Below are 19,975 nucleotides of genomic sequence, written 5' to 3' on the forward strand. Positions count from 1 at the left end.
GGTAATGTATGCATGATGAAGTTGAAATTCAGAGTTGGAAACACAGTGCACAGTGACTGTATAAATGCCTGTGAATCTCAGTCTGACTGGGAAGTGATTTGATGCCCAGTCCCCATGAGAATTCAGAGATCCATCCCTCCCTGATAGCTGTGGGACTTCAGATGTTGACACTAATGATCAATAAAGAAGGTTCTTAAGAGTGAAGAGTTTGAGATTACTCCTTTATTGACCAGAATACATCCAATTTACTTGATAGTAACCAGATGCAGGTAGTCAATATATACAGTCTATATCCTTATCAAAAGAGAAAAGCAAATGAACAAAACAACAACAACAGATAAATAACAAATCTTCAAATGAATAGAAGGAAAACCAAATAACCAAAACAATTAAAAATTAACCAAACTTTAAATAGAAGAATTGCGCTAAGCATTCTTTTGCTGCTCCTTTTGCAGAATAGACTTATAGCCTGTGTCTTGCCTTGGAGACATAGTAGACAAGCAGTTAGTGATGGTAACAATCTTTTCGAGAGGAGGGGAAGTAGGTCTGTTTTGTTGGAGTGGGGGTATTTAGGAAAAAGCCTACCAATACTGAGTATAAATGATATTACAGACTTTGTCACAAAGTCTTTCCAATGTTGTGAACTGATCTCCATGATACTCTTCTGGATGACCCATCAGGACAAGTACAAATTTACACGTGCACAGTCTTTCTGGATGACCAGCAGCTCTTGATTGATCTGCATCAGCACTTCTCTGAGTCCCTCAAAAAGTGCACACTTGTTGGAGAGGCTGAGGTGAAAGTAAGGCCTATTCAATCCAAAGAAGTTAAACTAAAGGAGGAAAATGCAGTCCACAATTGCTATGGACACTACAGATGAGACGCAATAGTGGTGTATTTGCTGTGCACACTTAGTTCTCCTCCTGTAGCTCTTCTCTCCAAAGGAGATCTTGTCCTGATCTGTGTCATGTTCGAGTTTCTGCTGGAGAATTTCAGACCTAGCAGAGCAAGGGAATAAAGATTTATTGAGTGGTTGTCAATTCAGCTCTCCCTCTTACATCAGCTCTGTTCAGTTGGACAATCCAGCATGACCTGTCAGCTGAGGTCAGTCCCAGCATCCCCAAGTGACATAGAGTACCTGGGCTTGGATTTATATCTCAGCTTTTAACACTGCTAGAATTTGAACTGTGGACTATGCACTGTGCTGGGATTAAGAGAAAAATGAGCATTTTTTCCCACTGGTCCAGGTATATGACATTGAATAATAACATTGTAGCTATGTCTGAATCTGAGTTCAAGAGAGGTATGAGCAACCTAGAATACCATGTGGATCCCTTCTGGAGAATATGCCCAGAATTGAGGTGAAATTTCTGATTATGTTAGCACTGAAGGAACCCGTCTAGTTTCCATTTGTAACCACTGAGTCTGCAAATACACAGGGAAGCCATCTCACATCAAATCCATGGGAATTGCACAGATCCTGTAATCACTGAGAATGTGCTCCATGCAAATCTTCCCAGCGTACACACGGACAGTATAAGTGAGTGTGATGTAGAAACAGAACAGCACCCTGTAAGTCTATGGCTCGTGTAAGGCAATTTGTGAGAGGACAGAAGAGAAAATGTCCTCAGATCTTTCCGGAGAGATCACAGGAAGAAAGGAGTAGAACATAGCAAGAAATCCAGAGGATCATATATATTGTTTCATGGGCAAAATTCACATGAACTGTACCAGAACAATACTCTGAGTAGCTCTTTAACTGCCTGAGGCTGAAATCCAGGTGGGGTGGTCATCCACCCAAAAAGGATATTTATATAGGGAAGGATATTCAAATGGCCTCTTCCAGCCTATGTTCCTACCTGAACATTAATGCTTAATGTAAAGATTCCCCAGGATTCGCTGGAGACATAAAAACAAATGTTGAGTGGGATATGTACATAGTGGCCAGACCTATAGACAGCTCAGTCAGTGATGTGCTGTCCTCCCATAAACCGTCATAGACTCAGGGTTCTTTCTCCATTAACAATCTGGCTTAGCAAGTCCCAAAGGCTGTGTAGAGCTGTCTTGTTGCTCAGCAAAGGATCATATGTTGGTGGTGGACTAGACTCTTGTTCTTGTTCACTCTTTCAGACTTTCCCCAAAGTGTGCAACTTCTTCTAATCAGAGCTGTCTTTACCATAGCCTGAGTGACTTCATGCCCAAAGCTAGAATCATAGGAAATCTCCATAACCAGGATCCAAATCAACAAATTTTCTCCCCGTAATGTGATTGTTCCACAGATAATTTGAATAAGTAAGTGAAAGCTTGCATGGATTATCTCACACTGAATCAGAATCTATGGAAGGGCTCCATCGTATGTACACTTTTACTCCTTGGCTGATGGACGTCTGGATAGATTCTCCTTCAAGGTTACTCTGGGACCACTACAACACTGATGCTCCCTAGTTGCAATGGCAATACCTACTCCTTGTTGTGGAATCACTGGGTTAACTAAAACTTCTGTTCCACTTTCTGAACATGGCTTCTCATAGGGCTACCTGTTCTTACACTGTCAGACCCATTTGAAGCTCATCATTTCTCCTAACCCATTGAGGCTGAAATTAACTGAGAGAAAATGATGTTGATCGACAGCACTTGCAGAATGCTACACAGATAACATAGAGGAGTGCTTTGGATTAACTGTGCACCTAAAGGGGTTCCTGAAACTGCCCTGTTCTTGCACCACAGCATAGCTATGGGACATTTTCTGGATGACGATACAATTCCAAGCAACTCAAATTCTCAATGAATAAAATCCAAGCCAAACTCCCAGGGGAAGTTGTAGTGTGCCAAGATAGCTCGAAAGAAATGGTAGCAGGCAATGTGGAAAGCAACCTTGGAGAAGACACAGTGAGTGACATAACCTTCCAGTGGGCTTTCACAATTCACAAAGAACAGAGAAGCAGAATAAACTCATGGATTTTTCTAGAGAAGCCTTGCCCTTACCTCCCAGTACTCCATTCCTTTGATGTGCTCCAAAGGATTTCAATGCAGATCAGTAGTTTTGCCCGTAATCACTTGAATATCTAACTTTACAGGTGTTTTTGTGTCCTCTTTTTGGGGGTTGCATTTCTAAAGGATTTTATTGTCCTGCTTCTACACCTTAACAAAAAGGGACCTGCAAGCTCTAGGCCTGTACCATTTGTTACCCCTGTGAAACACGACTCACTTGAACATATTTCCACTCCTCCCCCAGACTTCACAAGATAATTGTCTTCTGAAATTTTTGGAAACAGAATAAATTAGTAATTTAAGTGTCCTTTTGCTGTACAGAGCTAGATGGAGATGCCAAATGACTGGGCAGCTCTATTTCATGTTTCATGGATGTAAAGTGAACGCTTAGAGTACTTTTCTCATGAAACTTGGAAAATCAGGGAAACACACGTTCACTACTGCAAACACACACACACACACACACACAAACACACACACAAACACAGACACACAGATACACACTCGCATGCACAAATGAAAACTTTGCTCTTATGCAGCACATTTCCTGTTGAGTGAGGAATTAGTGGGAACAATGCTGTGTACAAGTCTCTTAGACACAAGTAAGATGTGCTGCCCTGGCCTGTACTCATTTCCACTTCAGGAAACATTTCTATGCAGATACTTGCTGGTCCGACAAGTAAGTTACATGTTCTGCACAGATAGCCTAAACAACACAACATCAAATCCCCAAGAGAGATTTCTAGGAAAAGACTCCATCAAGCTCTATGCTGACTCATCATAGGCCCCTCACTAAAACTACCCTGTTTCCTTCATAGAAGACTTTGGAAACACCAGAGGAGACAGTGACTCATGGTCAGTTCCCAGGAACATTTGATCACATTAGAGTTCCTGTGGTATTAAAACAACCTCAATGTCAGTCAGAAAAAGGCTAAATAAATAACATACAGTGAATTTCCTGAAATGCAGCACTGTGTACAATATTGAGAGAGAATCTATCCTGAAAGAATGCAGTGCCCATGATATAGTCAGCAAAGCAATGTCAGCAGAGGGTTGCACTCTAGGATTCCATGCAAGATCATGGTGAAGCCAATAAGACAATCCAGAATCTTCCCGGGGGATAACTCTGTTCAGGTAAAGTGAAGAAATCTAATCCTTATTTTTAAAATAGCTGAATGGTTTAAGAATGTGTTGAGACAAATAAGAGAGGGGGCTAATCTTGGAACTGGACAAATGATGCAAAGACTGCTGGCCATCACAAAACAGGAAGCTTCATGTTTGTTGAGAGACCTAGGCTTAAAGGACTAAGTTAGATAATGACTGGACAAAACTGCATGTCATGAACTGGCCTCCCCGCATGCTCCCTATGATGCAGGTCAGCACAGCAATGCACCTTTCTTGGTGAGAATTGGGGGTACATATGGATAACTTTGTTCTTGAAGTCTCAAGTCTCTCATGCCAACCCTCAGCCTTTGAGAAACCTTTTCCACATCCTTTCTCTTCTAACCAGCTTCAGGTTGTAAGGCCCAGTTATGAACTCTCCAGGAGCACTCAAATAAGACAGGATTGACATGCTGATACACAGGCTCTGTAGTTACCCAAGATCTATGAAGCATGAAGTCACCATCTTCATATACAGGGACATGAGGGGAGGAAGAACAAAAGCCACCACAAATGACAATGAGAACCATTTCTTTGGCATTTCCACCAGGCTCTCCTCCTTGAAAACTACTTACTTCATGAGTCTCACACGATCCCTGTAAAGAAAATGGGCTCTGGGCTTTTGCTTCATCCCTCAAAGCCCTGCTCTATTCTAAAGAGGGGCTCCCACATAGCACCCTCCATCCATAATGGCATGTAGTGCTCTGCTGTGTGATCAACCTATCTCCCTTAATAAACTGCAGATTCTCAAAAGCAGGAGCATTTGCTTTCCAAACAGGCAGTTTCTTGAAAAGGTGCTATCCACTGAAAGCCTTGTAAACCATCACATGAATGAACACTTGGATGAGACGGAGGACAGGACATGTATCAGTCAATAGACAGTTACATTGGTTTGTCTATGTTTATGGTAAGACATGAGGACAACCTGACCCTGAGCCCTAACCCTACCTGCTGTTGCTTGGCTCTGGGGACACAGATGTTCATTCCGGCCTCTTCACAGAGCCTATTTGTCTCCACAGAAGATGCTGGCAGTTCAGTCTGCTCCACCAGCAGTTCTCTCTTCTCATTCAGCAAAATCTGTATATTGTTCTTCAATTGAGCTTGTTCACGCAGGAGCTGGGAGTGCCTGATGCTGAACCACAAACAAAAAATGGTAAATCCCAGCCAGCTTCTATTTGCCTGTCACTCCTGCAAGTACAATCATCCCTTCAGGGTCCTCATCTTCAGAAATCCCCAGAATAGAGCCACACTATGCAGGTTAGCACCAATTAGAGGAGGTCAAATCCAGAGGACACATCCCTGTGAATCAAAGTACTTCTGAAAATCCTGACACTAAGACGGTTTATATAAATCAAGGAAGAAGAGATGGTCCATAAGGGAGCTCGTATGTCCATGGTATGGTGAAACCATCTTCACGTTCTGGGAAAAGCCCCTCTGAGGGGTAGTTGAAGACCCAATAGATATAGACTCTTTCCATGTGTTTCTCATGGATCACAGATCTTTAAATCTCCTGTCAGAGTCCTAGAGATTCAGAGTTGATTGATATTCCCATCATGGTGCAAACCTTTTCTATCTAGAGGAACTTTAACGGGGAAAATAACAATTGGAGGGTCTTCTACACCCTTCACATGTAGGACAACTGAGTCCAAGAGCTACAAATCTAAGACCCTTGCCACAAGGCAGGCTTCTTGTTAAGAGTCAAACACCATGGAACCAGAGCCCTGACTTTTGTTAAAGTCATGCAGGACAGAAGCATTCCCTGCCTAGTGCTGGGTTCTCATCTCTGTCAGCGACTCACCGGTAGGAACTGTTCACTTGTATGAGCTCCTTGTACCTCTCCATGGCATCACTTATTGAGTGGGTCATCATTTGCATAGCCATCATTCTCATCTCATGTTCAGATTGAAGGACTGGCAATTCGACATGCAGCCTGGGTTAGGTCATGGCCAAAGGAACAAATAATGTTTTGAACTCACGATTTCAGAATTAGGTGAAATGTAAATAAAAATATATAATAAAAAATTTCAAATTCAAGGAATGGTGGAAGGGAAGAAAATGGCAAACTCAAAAACCAGACCAAAACCCAACAGTGAGACTCAATCCACAGAAAATATTTCTATGTAAATAAGCAAACATTTGTTTTGAAATAAGGATTCCTTGGAATCCTGAGAGATATGGTTCTGCAAAGACTCACTATATAGGAGGGGCAGAGCCTGAGAGCTGCCTGTTTGGGAATAACAACTGTCAAGACCACAGTGACCATTTCTAGGTCACAATAAACAATCCCTGGATAGTTAAAAAAATAAAAAAAACTAAAGATCAAAGCAGGTGAAACAAATTAGGTAAAATCAGACTGTTCTCTCTATTACTTAAACTCAGTATGTTCCACATACTTGCTCCTTCAAAGTATTTGTACTGGTTAAGTTTATTATCCCGGGCACAGGACAACAGAGTCACGGTACCAGTTGGAGGGACCTGACCTTCAAGAGCTGGCCAGGTAAGCATGATGGAATTCACTAGTTCAGGAAGAAGATTCCTCCAGTCTGTGCCACAGCTTTGGGCCCAAGAGAAAGCTGTGATGACATTTCTCTTGTTTTCAAAGCAGGTATACTCAATCCTTGGTTTCTATCGTTACATGAATTCCCAGAGGGCATAAGTATGTTTGACAGGGAAGAGGATTTATAGCACCTCCTCCCCTCAGGAGAGTCCTGTGTGCCACCAAGGTATACAGAAGGAGCAAAGTGCTGTGTTGATCAGTGTGGGCCTCCATGTACTCATCACTATCATGACCTGCAAAGTGTTGATCAAACAAATCCTCAGACCCATTCAAAGGTCCCAGACGTCCTGATCCAGAGTAAACCACCAACAAATACTGCCACATATATACACACCACCCATATCCAAACACATTTAGAATGCCAACTACATCCATGGAGGTGCCATAGAATCAGTGTATAATGAACAAATTCACAGGAAAGAGTGATGACATGCAGGCATTTCATTCACACACACAGTTGCAGCAAGTGTGACAAGGTCATTCTAGCTGTTGACAGAACCAATGCTAATCCAAGAGGCTCAGGGTCAAGTACAAAAGAGGTTGACCCTAAACACACAGCACCTAGCTCATCTCACAAGCAAATGCCTGCCAAATCTCCTTAAAATCCAGGATGAGAGGTGAAACTTTCTCGTGCTATGAGTAAATCTTGAGGTAGCAGAGAGAGAGCGCAAGACAGTGAAAAGGTTACTGGGCATAATGACTACCTGTGGTCCCACTCATCATAGATATAAAGATCCAGAATTTGATAAAGTTCATCCCTCTCGAATTGACACTTCTGGATTTCAAATTTGAGTTCCTCCAGTTCCTTTAGACACTCCTCTTGCTTACTGATGACATTTTGGGATGATGCCTTCCTACCAAAATCTGTAGATAGATAAACCCAAGTGAATTTGCATATTTGAACCAATGGGCAGAATAGATCATTCTGAATCCGAAAAGGAGGTTGAGGAAGGGGAAATGGTAGAGACTGGGTGAATTCGTGAAAGAGCAGAAAAGCTTTCTTAAAGGTTGATTCTTAAGCTATGTCCCTGTTCCCAACCTCTAATGCCATACAAGTGCCACACTCACTATTACACAACCCGCGGCACTGAAAGTTATAATATGACTGAGACATAAACATCTGCGACATTGTTATATCAGATGTGGTGCAGATAATCCTGGAGTTCATAATGACTTCATAATGTTTAGCACCATCAAGCTCTAACCAAGTGTGGTCCAGCCCAAAGTGTCTGAGAACTCAATTCATGACTAGGGGTGCATCCTTCCTTGTTCTCGCCATCAGACACTTATGTAACCTACAGTACTCTAGAGGATGAAGTGCTTCAGCTCCCAACCATGGATGGTCACATTGTTAATCTCACTGTGTCTCCTCCTGCCAATCATTGACACTCATAGTTAAAAAGCTTCAAGAAAAGACACTGAAGTCTTACAACTTTATGGCTTTCTCTCAAATTAAAGATCAGGAACTCCTGACTCTTGGTTTGCCTTTGAAAAATCCCAAGGCTCCTGCTTGTAAGGCCTAGTCTTAGAAGGCACATCTCAAACCTACCTCCTTGAGGATGTTCCCCAACTCTGCCCACGACTCACCAAGCCTTCCCAAGAATGATTTCCTCCTTCCTGTTTCACTAGAGAGGGGGTCAGCTTCCCTCTGACCTGGTGCGGTCTCTCCTTGATCAACACTTTCCTTCCGAAATAGCCTGAGCAGCTGGCGAAACATGCCTGCTTGTGAACCCAAAGGGAACTGAAGTAATATCCCAAAGGCAGTTGGTGTCACCACAACACTGGTGACATCACAGAAGATTCTAGGGATCTCGTAGATACAATAGAGTGTCCAGTGAAGGGCTTACTGATGATGTCACTGGAAAATTCTATGGCCTACCTACTAACCAGCTCTCCGCACACTGATGAATTTCTGTGGGGACCCTTTCCTCCAGTCTCCCATGTGTCACTGCGAATACCATTTGGCAACCTCTATTTCAAAGCTAGATATGTCTCTCTGCTTCATTTGAAGTCAACAATGCTTTTGCTGCGGAGGGTTTCTTACAACCCTGAATTGGAGAACAGATTTTTCTTAGCACCCAAATCTCTAGGGACCAAGGAGGAGGGAGACTTTTCTTAAAAGTAAATCTACTACTCGAGACAATGCATGTGACATGTATTTCGATTTCTAAGCTTTTCCCTTTTTCTGGAGGCCAATATATTTCTTCTATACCTCTGAGTGTATAAAACCTGGAAATATTTGCTTACTGTGCAGTCCTTGAAAGCCGACATTGTTTCCATTTACATATCCATGTATTTCACAAAATCAATGGTCTATAATCCTATTTTTTTGCAATAAAAACTCCTTTTCCTTGGGAACATAGGGATCAACTACAGAGCATATATAAAACAATAAATTTCTGTCTGTTTTATATATTATGGAGGACATCCTCCCTTTCTCAAATATAACAAGACAATTAAATTGGACATCAGTGAGCAAATGTCAACCTGGACCTTGTGTTACTACATTGTAACTATATAACCATCACTTCTCCAATATCCTTCTCCGTGAATAGACAAGTCTAGGCATGAGAATATTGGGGACTACAACATGATCTTTTACTTGTAGCAAACATAAGAATCAGGAGGACGGGAAGGGAGTGGAATGGCCTGAGTTCAGGTTGAACCTCAATTTTAATGGGTCCATACGTTCAGGAGGGAGTCTATTTGGCATTGTGATATACGGATTATGTCTTCTTATCATAGGTGTTATAATAATTCAACATGAATGTGTGCTATAATGCCAGCCCACCTCAGAGATGTAAGAGTGAAAATCATGTCTGACCTTTCTGGGAAGAACTCTGCCTTTTACTACCATCTGGAGTTATACAACATCACTATACAAAGCTCAGAAGAGAGGGGTGCAGATGTGCGGGCCTTAGAAGTTGAGGATCTTTTCTTCTGATTAAGCCACTTGATTTTCCTATGTAATTTTTCCCTTGCTCTTTTACTAATGGTGGCTGACTTCTTTCCTGGCCTGAGGAAAACTGGAGTCCAATCTTTTGGATTACCGAACCTTCTATTTTCGAAATGACAGTCCCACCAAGGGTCCTACTGCATACAGAAGGTATGAATAAGTCTCAGGGGCTGGAGTAAGTTAAAAAGGTCTGTTACAACAAAGAACTGATTAAGAAAACAAGAGCCCAGCTGCTCATCAAGATCACAGTTGTATGAGATTAAGAAAATGTGAATAGGGCATCGGGTGAAAGATAAATTAATTAGGAGGTCATAGGCCTAGAAGGGTTATCCTTTGATCTCAGTGGCGCTGCCATTCTTTCTGCCATTCCTCGTTCTCTGCCACAGGACCAGAGACTTCCCCATACAAATGGCTGGCCTTGCCAAAGACCTGGCAGGGCTTCTCCCTGTAGAATAGGACATGTAGAGTCCTTGAGGACTCACCAAGAGATCTCCTCCACACAGGTTCGTTGTTGTCAAAGGGAAATGTTCCTGCAGAATCCTGCCATGGCAGCAGGAATTTCAACCTGGCTGCTCTTGGTCCAACTCACTGAGTGCAGGCCTGAGGCCCAGGGGTATTTGGGGAAAGAAGCAGCACGCACTACCTCACAGCTCTCTCTTTGTTGGATGCAACTGCTAGGACTGTGATAGGATTTTTGTTTCTTTGTGGGATTAGTAGAAATACCTACAAAGCTGATTAAAGTTGTAACATGCCTTCATACCCAGAGTGCAGAATGTTTTTACATCATTGTTGTTCCTGTTTTATGTTTGGATTTTGTTTTTTCATCCCCTCAGGAAATTTCCCTGTGCTTAGAATGTTAAGCACATGCTCGGGAGGGATCGATTATTCAAGTTCGGCAAAGCTTTTGTTCTCACCATCACTCCACAGATGATGCCATTACTTACTTTCAAATAAGAAAACAGTTATAGAGAAGTAAATTAACCTGTAAGCTATCAAAGAAGAAACACATCATGATTGTGGAATCGTACCCCAGTATTTTGTATTTCCTAAGTTATTTTTATTTTAAACTTTTTTATTGGATTTTTTTGGGTACATTTCATCTTTTTTAAATTCTTAAAGGTATCTTTTATTCCTCTCCTCCCATTTACAAGGTGGAATTTCACCTGTGATTGTTAGTCCAGATAGTTTGGTCAATGGCTTAGACATCACCCTGGCCTAGTTTCCTTGGCATAAGCTGAGTTAGAAGCAGGCTCAAAGGTTCAGGACCAACAAATAATGAATTCCACTACATCTGGATCCCCAGCCTCACAGCCAGGAAGGGACTGGATTTCCATTCACTATTTAAAAAAAAGATGCAGTTCATTAACATGTAAAAAATTTCTCAAGTATATTAAAGTGTTTACCATGGTCATACAGTTTTTCAAATACCTGGCATTCATCTTTTTCCAAAACCTAAAATTTCTTTCTTATTCACATTTTTTGATTATTTTTGGTATTAGTATCATTTTTTAAATTTCAGTTTTTTTTAATAGATATATATGTTTTATTCAAACGTTATTCCCTTTCCCAGCTTTTGGTCCATAAGCCCCCCTGCCGTGCCCTCTCCCATATGTATGGTCCCCCAATCCATGCCACTTAGAAACCCCGTCCCGGACATTTCCATGCACTCAGGGTCCAACCTTGTTAAGAACAAGGGCTTCCCCTTCCACAGGTGCCCCAACAAGTATATTCTCTCCTACATATGCAGTTGTACCCCTGGATCAGTCCACCTATAGTCTTTTGCTAGTGGTTTATTTGGTTGGCATTGCTGTTCTTATGGGGTTGCAAGCCCTTCAGCTCTTTGAATCCTTCTTCTAATTCCCATAAAGGGCGTCCTGTTCTCAGTTCAGCACTTTACTACCAGCACTGAACTCTTTATTTGACATGCCCTGGATGTGTCTCTCAGTGGAGATGCATATTCTGTCCCTTTCAGTAAGCACTTTTTAGCTTCGCCAATCTTACCTAGTTTTGGTGGCTGTATATATATGGCCACATGTGGGGCAGACTCTTAATGGCTGTTCCTTCGGTCTCTGCTTTAGATTTGGCCTCCATATCCCCTCCTATGGATATTTTCGTTCCCCATTTTAAGAAGGAGTGGGAACATCTGCACTTTGGTCATCCTTCTTCTGGAGTTTCCTGAGATCTGTAGATTGCATCTTGGGTAATTTGAGGTTTTGGTCAATATCCACTTATCAATGAGTACATACTGTCAACGAGGGGTGCTGAGTACCTGGAAGAGAATGAGGGACAAGAGAGGTGAAGAAGGACTCCAAGACAAGAGTCTGATCAAGGCGACAATTTTATTTTTCCCCAACGCTGAATTTGTACCATAAAATGGGTAACAGAGAGAGGGGGGAATTAAGAAACATTTACCCACGCCAAGGACACAATAGTCCTGTGGTCAGGGAATCAGCTGATGTTGACAGGTTGTCAGAAAGGTCACAGGTTTGTCATATCTATTTGTCAGTAGGATGTTGGTTTTTCAGAAAGGTTACAGGTCATGACTTTGGGTATCTTAATGTCAGACATTATCATATGATTATTCATCATGACCACCACATTTGTATTAGTCTTCTGCAGCTGGCTGGGGATTTTCCATGAACCCAGTCATACTTAAAGCTAACCATAATAATAACATCAATAATGGAGGGCTTCAAGGCCATCGCTCCCAAGAGCATACCAAGTGTGCTTTTCTGTGATTGGATTACCTCACTGTGGATGATATTTTCTAGTTCTTTCCATTTGCCTATGAATTGAACATAGTCATTGTTTTTGATAGCTGAGTGGTACTCCATTGTGTAGATGTACCACATTTTTCGAATCCATTCCTCTGTTGAAGGGCATCTGGGTTCATTCCAGCTTCTGGCTATTATGAATAAGGCTGCTATGAACATAGTGGATCATATGTGTTGTTGTATGTTGGAGAATCTTTTGGGTATATGCCCAGGACAGGTATAGCTGTGTGCTCAGGTAGTGCAATGTCCAAATTCTGAGGAACCTTCAGACTGATTTCCAGAGTGCTTGTACCAGTTTGCAATCCCAGCTACAATCGACAAGTGGTCCTCTTTCTCCACATCCTTGCCAGCATCTGTTGTTACCTGATTTTTTGATCTTAGCCACCCTGACTGGTGTGAGGTGGATTCTTAGGGTTGTTTTGATTTGCATTTCTCTGATGACTAAGGATATTGAGCATTTCTTTAGGGGCTTTTCGCTATTCTATATTCCTCAGCTGAGAATGTTTTCTTCAGCTCTGAACCCCATTTATTAAGAGGGGTGTTTGGCTCTCTGTACTCTAACTTCTTCTGTTTTGTGTATACTTTGGATATAAGCCCTCCATCAGATGCAGGATTGGTAAAGATTTTTTCCCAATCTGTGGGTTGCCTTTTTGTCCTAATGACACTGTCCTTTGCCTTACAGAAGCTTTTCAGTTTTATGAGGTCCCAATTGTCGATTCTTGATCTTAAAGCATAAGCCATTGGTATTTTGTTCAGGAAATTTTCCTTAGTGCTCATGTCTTCGAGACTCTTCCCTACTTTTTATCCATTACTTTTAGTGTATCTGGTTTGATGTGGAGGTCCTTGATCCACTTGGACTTAAGCTTTGTACAGGGTAATAAGGATGGGTCAACTTGCATTCTTCTACATGTTGACCTCCAGTTGAACCAGCACCATTTGTTAAAAATACTATCTTTCTTCCATTGGATGTTTTACCTCCTTTGTCAAAGATCAAATGACCATAGGTGTGTGGGTTCCTTTCTGTGTCTTCAATTATGTTCCCCTGAGCTGCCTGTCTGTATGCCAATACCATACAAACTATTGCTCTGTAATACTGCTTGAGGTCAGAGATGGTGATTCCCCCGGAAGGTCTTTTATTGTTGAGTATAGTTTTGCTATCCTGGGTTTTATGGTATACCAAATGACGGCAAATTGCACTTTCTACCTTTATAAAGAATTGAGTAGGAATATTGTTAGTGATGGCATTGAATCTGTAGATTGCCTTTGGCAAAATGGTCATTTTTTACCATATTCATCCTGCCAATCTATGAGCATGGGAGATCTTTCAATCTTCTGAGACCTTCTTCAATTTCTTCAGAGATTTGAAGTTCTTGTCATACAGATTTTTTACTTGCTTGGTTCAAGTAACAGCAAGTTATTTTATATTATTTGGGACTATTGTGGAGGGTGTCATTTTCCTAATTTCTTTCTCAGCCTGTGTACCCTTTCAGTAGAGAAAGACTACTGAATTGTTTTGGTTAATTTTATACTCGGACAGTTTGCTGAAGTTGTTGATCGGGTTAAGTAGTTCTCTGGTAGAATTTTGGTGTTGCTTAAGTAGACTATCATATCATCTTCAAATATTAGTGTTTTGACTTCATCCCTTCTAATTTTTTCCCCTTGACCTACTTTCATTCTTTGATTGCTATGGCTAGGACGTTAAGTACCATATTGTACTTAAGTAGGGAAAGAGTGGGCAGCCTTGTCTAGTCCCTGATTTTAGTGGGATTCCTTCAATACTCTAAGTTTAGTTTCATGTTAGGTACAGGTTTGATGTATTTTGCATTTTCCTATATTTCGATTCAGGCCTTCAATTCCTGATCTTTCCAGGACTTTATTAATGAAAGGGTAATGAATTTTGTCAAATGATTTCTCAGCATCTAATGAAATGATCATGTGGTTTTGACTCTGTTTATATGATGAATTTCGTTGATGGACTTCCGTATATTAAACCATCCCTGCATCCTTGCCATGAGGCCTACTTGACCATGATGGATGATTGTTTGGATGTGATTCAGTTTGCAAGAATTTTATTGAGCATTTTTGATCAATATTCATAAATCAAATAGGTCTGAATTTCTCTATCTTTGTTGTATCTTTGTGTGGTTTAGGTATAAGAGTAATTGTGGCTTCATAGAGGGAGTTTGGTAGTGCTCTGTCTGTTTCTATTTTGCGGAATAGTTTGGACAGTATTGGTATGAAGTCTTCTATGAAGGTCTGATAGAATTCTGCACTAAATCCATCTGGTCCTGGACTCTTATTGGATGGTGATATTTAATAGCAGTTTCTATGTCTTTATGAGTTATGGGGTTGTTTCGATGGTTTATTTGTTCCTGATTTAACTGTGGTACCTGGTATCTGTATAGAAAATTGTCCATTTCCTCCACATTTTCCAGTTTTGTTGAATATTTTTTTTTGTAGTAGGATCTGATGATCTTTCTAATTTCTTCAGATTTTGTTGTTATGTCTCCCTTTTATTTCTGATTTTATTAATTTGGATACACTCTCTGTGACCTCTGGTTAATATGGCTAAGCCTTTATGTATCTTGTTGATTTTCTCAAAGAACCAGCTCCTGGGTTTGCTGATTCTTTTGATACTCGGTTTTGTTTCTTCTTGTTTGATTTCAGCCCTGAGTTTGATTATTTCCTGCCTTCTACTCCTCTAGGGTTTATTTAAATTTTTCTAGAGCTTTTAGGTGTGCTGTCAAGCTGCTGACATATGCTCTCTCTTGTTTCTTTTTGCAGGCATACAGAGCTATGAGTTTTCCTCTTCGCGCTGCTTTTATTGTGTCACATAAGTTTGGGTATGTTGTATCTTCATTTTCATTAAATTCTAAGAAGTCTTTAATTTCTTTCTTATGTCTCCAATGACCAAGTTGTCATTGACTTCAACTTCCATGTATATGTGGGCTTTCTGTCCTATTTGTTGTTATTGATCAGCAGCCTTAGTCCGTGGTTTTTTGAAAGGATGCATGGGATTATATCTATCTTTCTGTATCTGTTGAGGCCTGTTTTGTGACCGATTATATGGTCAATTTTGTAGAAGGTACAATGGGATGCTGAGAAGAAGGTATATCCTTTGGTTTTAGGGTGGAGTGTTCTATAAATATATGTTAAATCCATTTGTTTCATAACCTGTTAGTCTTTCTGTGTCTCTGTTTAATTTCTGTTTCCCTGATCTGTCCATTGATTAAAGTGGCGTGTTTAAATCTCCTACTATTATTGTTTGTGGTGCAATGTATGATTTTTTTGAGCTTTAGAAAGGTTTCTTATTGTTTAGGGACACAACTGCTATATACTTGACAAATATAGCAATCACCCAGAATATCCGTAGAAAGCATGTGACTGTTGGCCACATGAGGATGAGTTTCTTTCAAAGATCATCATGATTTTTGGTAAGATCTTCCCTGTAATTGGTGGCATGGCTTCCCACAAACATGGTCCAGTTGTCTAGAATCTCCTCCTTGGTCAGCATCTCATCCTTGTTTTTATCTGACTCATACACCAGATGCTGGGCCTCAGCCTGTGCATGGTCATAGGCCTGAGGGAGGATCCAATGGTGAATCTCATCCTAATCCAGTTTCCCATCCTTGTTCAGATCTGGGAAATCATTGAACTGCTCCCCAGACAAAATCCAGTATGTCTTAGGGCAATTGTCCTTGTGAGAAAAAGATGTCCACAATGTACTCATCCTAGTCCACAAAACCATCCCCGTTCTTGTCGATATTCTCCAGCGTTTCCAGAACTACAATCTCCTTCATATGTTCTAAATCCTCTTAGTGCAGAAAAGCAATGAACCCGTCCTGAGTAGCTGTCAGGTCACCGTCAAGGCCTTAAACTTCCTCTCATCTCGTGGAGGCAACTTTTTAAAGTTGTGATGATCAGAGCTATCTTGGAATTCAGCAAGGTTTCCCAGGTAGTAGCCATAGGTAGCCTGCTTGTATTCTTCCCAGGAGATTTTTCATCTATGTCCCTATCATAATCCTTCCAGAGTTTAGGCACATTTTGGTTGATGTATCTTTTCTGTACCTGTTTGATCCAAACTTTCAAGTCCTCAGTAGTAACAAGGCTGCCTTCATCACTGTCAATTGGATCAACAATTTTCCCCAACTTCTCCTGCTCTCGTCCAGGATTAGCTATCAAAGGTCTTGGAGTCCTCCTTGCCCAGGAAGACCTCATGATCGTACAGGAAGCTGTGCTTATTCTCTGGTGGCCACTCACCCTGCTCTGAATCGGGACAAACCATGTGCTCCTTGCTCATCATGCTCTTGGCCATGTAAGCCAGGACCAGTGCCAGCAGCAGCCCATGGAGAGTCCCAGGCTGACACCATGCACCACAGTCGCGATCAAAGGGAGGCAGCAGGGAAGTAGGGGCTCAGAGCACCTTATCCGCTGTCCCTTCCCCAGAGAGGGCTTTTGTTACATTTCAAACGTTATCCGTTTTCCTGGTTTCCACAAATCCCCTTATAAAACCCCCTCCCCCTTCTACTGTGAGGGTGTTATCACACCCACCCAAACACCCAGGCCTACCTGCCTCCCTGTTCTGGTTTCCCCTACACTGGGGCATCAAGCCTTGACAAGACCAAGGGCCTCTCCTCCCATTTGTGCCCAAGAAGGCCATCCTCTTCTACATATGCAGCTGTAGCCATGGGTCTGTCCATGTGTACTCTTTCGATGGTGTTTTCGGGCCTGGGAGCTCTGGGTGTTTCTTAGTGTTGTTCTTATGGGGCTGTAAACCGCTTCAGCTCCCTTAATCCTTTCTCTTACTCCTCCATTGGGGACCCTGCTCTCAGCTGAATGGTTGGCTGCAAGTATCTGCCTCTGTATTTGTCATGCTCTTTACCCCACTCTTTTGAGCAGATCACCACAGAGCAACGAAGATGTATTGTCTTGGCGTGATGATGTACAGACAAATAGATGATTTCTTAATTCTTATGATGGTTCTATAAGAATTTTAAAATTAGATTAGTAATTTTAAGCTCCTTTATAATGGGACAGCTATTATGTTTTCTCTGGTAATCAAAATTGCATTGAGAACTCTTCCTTCTTAAAGTTTCATGAGTGAATTGCTTCTGCAATACCAAGCAGGCATCTACAAATTAGAACCCATGCTAAAAGGGTACAAACCAATTAACCAAAGTTCATAAAAAGAGAACTAATGATTTACTATAGGTGCAAGGACTGAACGTAAATAATTGACTGGATTTGCCTATAGGCAATTTCACTTATTCTTTTCTCATAAAAATTACAGCTTTTAACTCTCCATGAACATGCAGAGCCAGTGACAGATGGTGACAGTTTATCCTGATGATTACTCTACATGGATATGCATGTAAACATTCTCAGTCGTAAACTGATTATCCAACTTATGATTTGAATTCCTGTGCAAACTGGTGGTAAACTTTTCACCATGTGATGCTGTGTTCAGAAAGATATACAAATGCTGAGGACAAAGAGAGAGAAAGCTTTTTAGACAGAACTGAACTGAAGAGAACAGAACTCAAGAAGAACTTAGAAGTAAAGGCATAGCGTTGAGAGTAAGGCCTTGAGAGTAAGGAAATTATTGTGTCATAAAACCAAGAGGAAAGAAAATAATAAGAAGAGAGCAAGGAGAACCTTTTAAATCAATCTTTATGGAGGCAAACTTTTGTCTTTTAGGAAAACTGAAGAACTTATAAATAAAGGTTAAAATCACTGCTCTTCAGCCTTCAGCCTGGCTCACTGGCTAGCCTGTGCTCTTCAGTCAGGCTCAGTGGCTAGCCTCTGCTCTTCAGTCAGGCTCAGTGGCTAGCCTCTGCTCTTCAGTCAGGCTCAGTGGCTAGCCTCTGCTCTTCAGTCAGGCTCAGTGGCTAGCCTCTGCTCTTCAGTCAGGCTCAGTGGCTAGCCTCTGCTCTTCAGTCAGGCTCACTGGCTAGCCTCTGCTCTTCAGTCAGGCTCACTGGCTAGCCTCTGTTCTTCAGTCAGGCTCAGTGGCTAGCCTCTGCTCTTCAGCTGGGCTCACTGCCTAGCCTCTGCTCTTCAGTCAGGCTCACTGGCTAGCCTCTGCTCTTCAGTCAGGCTCACTGCCTAGCCTCTGCTCTTCAGTCAGGCTCACTGGCTAGCCTCTGCTCTTCAGTCAGACTCACTGGCTAGCCTCTGCTCTTCAGCTGGGCTCACTGCCTAGCCTCTGCTCTTCAGCTGGGCTCACTGGCCTATGGGGCCCTAGCACATCGCTTAACCATCTGCTCATGACTGCCTGACCAAACTGACCACCTGACCGCCCTGACTTCTTCAAGTCATTCTCGAGAAAGAGCACAAGGCACCAAAGAGAAACACCACAGGGACCTTTTCCATTGGCTTTGCTTAACCTTAAGTGCTTTCATTATTTCTTTAAAAGAGTGAAATATAATTTCGGCTATTCATATGGCCAAGAGAGCTGTGCAGTAGTCATTGCTTTAGGGAATTTGGTGCTAAATCAAAAGATTCCTTTATTCTATCACGATGTTATCTGTACGCTGTAAGATGTATGTTTAGAAAACGGAACACTAAATCCCTAAAATCTAGATGTGTTAAGACATCAGCTCATGGAAAACATAACTGCTTACCTATCTAGACTGGGCTTTTTTGCTATACTGCAGGTACAATCAATTTTTCACACTACTTCCATGATTTTCAAGAATGATTAAGAGAAAAATAAGTTGAACATAATGGCCAGAAAGGGGGTTCTGTCAAGTTGTCTTATGTGGGACAAGATACCAAGCTATGACTGGTCAACCTAAAACCACCTGTCCCAAACTAACAGAACTTACAGAAAATACATACTTTCTTAACATTCCTCCTCCCCGATGGCCAGTGATTTATTGAGCACCTACTACGATTCTAACACTGTGCATCTAAGGGTGTAATGGTGAATCAAAAACTTAATAAAAAGCCTCATTAAGGAATAAAGAAAAATGAAACATAACTTTGAAACTCAGAATTCAATATAAGCAAAACCACCATTTCTTTAACTGGTGATGTCTGAAAAGCTCATCATTTTTTCCATGGGCTTCTATAGTAATGATACTGAGTCTTGATTTGGTAAATCACAAAAAGCAAGTCACACTTCTTTCTTGGCTCCCACAACTGTCAAAGAGAACAACACTGTCGCTGTCCATTTTGCTTCCCTATCAATCCTGCTATGGATGGTAATGAATTCCAGTCTTTTCAATGTGAAAACAGGCCACCACTTGAGGGCAAAGGTTATTAAAATTACCCAAACCGGTATATTCTCTAAAATTTTCACATAGCATTTTACTGATAGCACAATGTAAATTCACCACAAATATTTAACCAATGAAAATATTGAATAGCTCTGCAAATAGGAGCGATAATCATATATACTTGAAAACAACAATTATGGAAACAAAGGATGTACTAGGAGAAAAGATACATCACTAAAAGCTACACAAGCAGCAAAAAAGACACTACATTTCTTGGTTTAAAAGTTAGGTGATACACTTGATCTTTAAAGACAGG

At 41.4% G+C, this 19,975-nt stretch overlaps 1 protein-coding gene and 1 pseudogene across 1 annotated transcript; both read right to left on the minus strand.

The window, feature by feature from the left end:
• Positions 1-204: 204 nt before the first annotated feature.
• Positions 205-8,470, minus strand: LOC134480327 (uncharacterized). The gene is made up of 5 exons (XM_087568546.1): positions 8,297-8,470; positions 7,414-7,573; positions 5,951-6,082; positions 5,101-5,284; positions 205-998 (listed from the first exon to the last, which is right to left on the minus strand). The coding sequence occupies exons 1-5, from the start codon at positions 8,424-8,426 to the stop codon at positions 993-995; spliced, it is 612 nt and encodes a 203-aa protein (XP_087424672.1). The 5' UTR covers positions 8,427-8,470; the 3' UTR covers positions 205-992.
• A 7,381-nt stretch (positions 8,471-15,851) lies between these two features.
• On the minus strand, positions 15,852-19,614 carry LOC148003383 (reticulocalbin-1 pseudogene; annotated as a pseudogene).
• Between the last annotated feature and the right edge of the window lie 361 nt (positions 19,615-19,975).

The sequence above is a fragment of the Rattus norvegicus genome, chromosome 9, assembly GCF_021556685.1.
Source record: "Rattus norvegicus strain SHRSP/BbbUtx chromosome 9, alternate assembly SHRSP_T2T, whole genome shotgun sequence".
NCBI classification, from domain to species: Eukaryota; Metazoa; Chordata; class Mammalia; order Rodentia; family Muridae; genus Rattus; species Rattus norvegicus.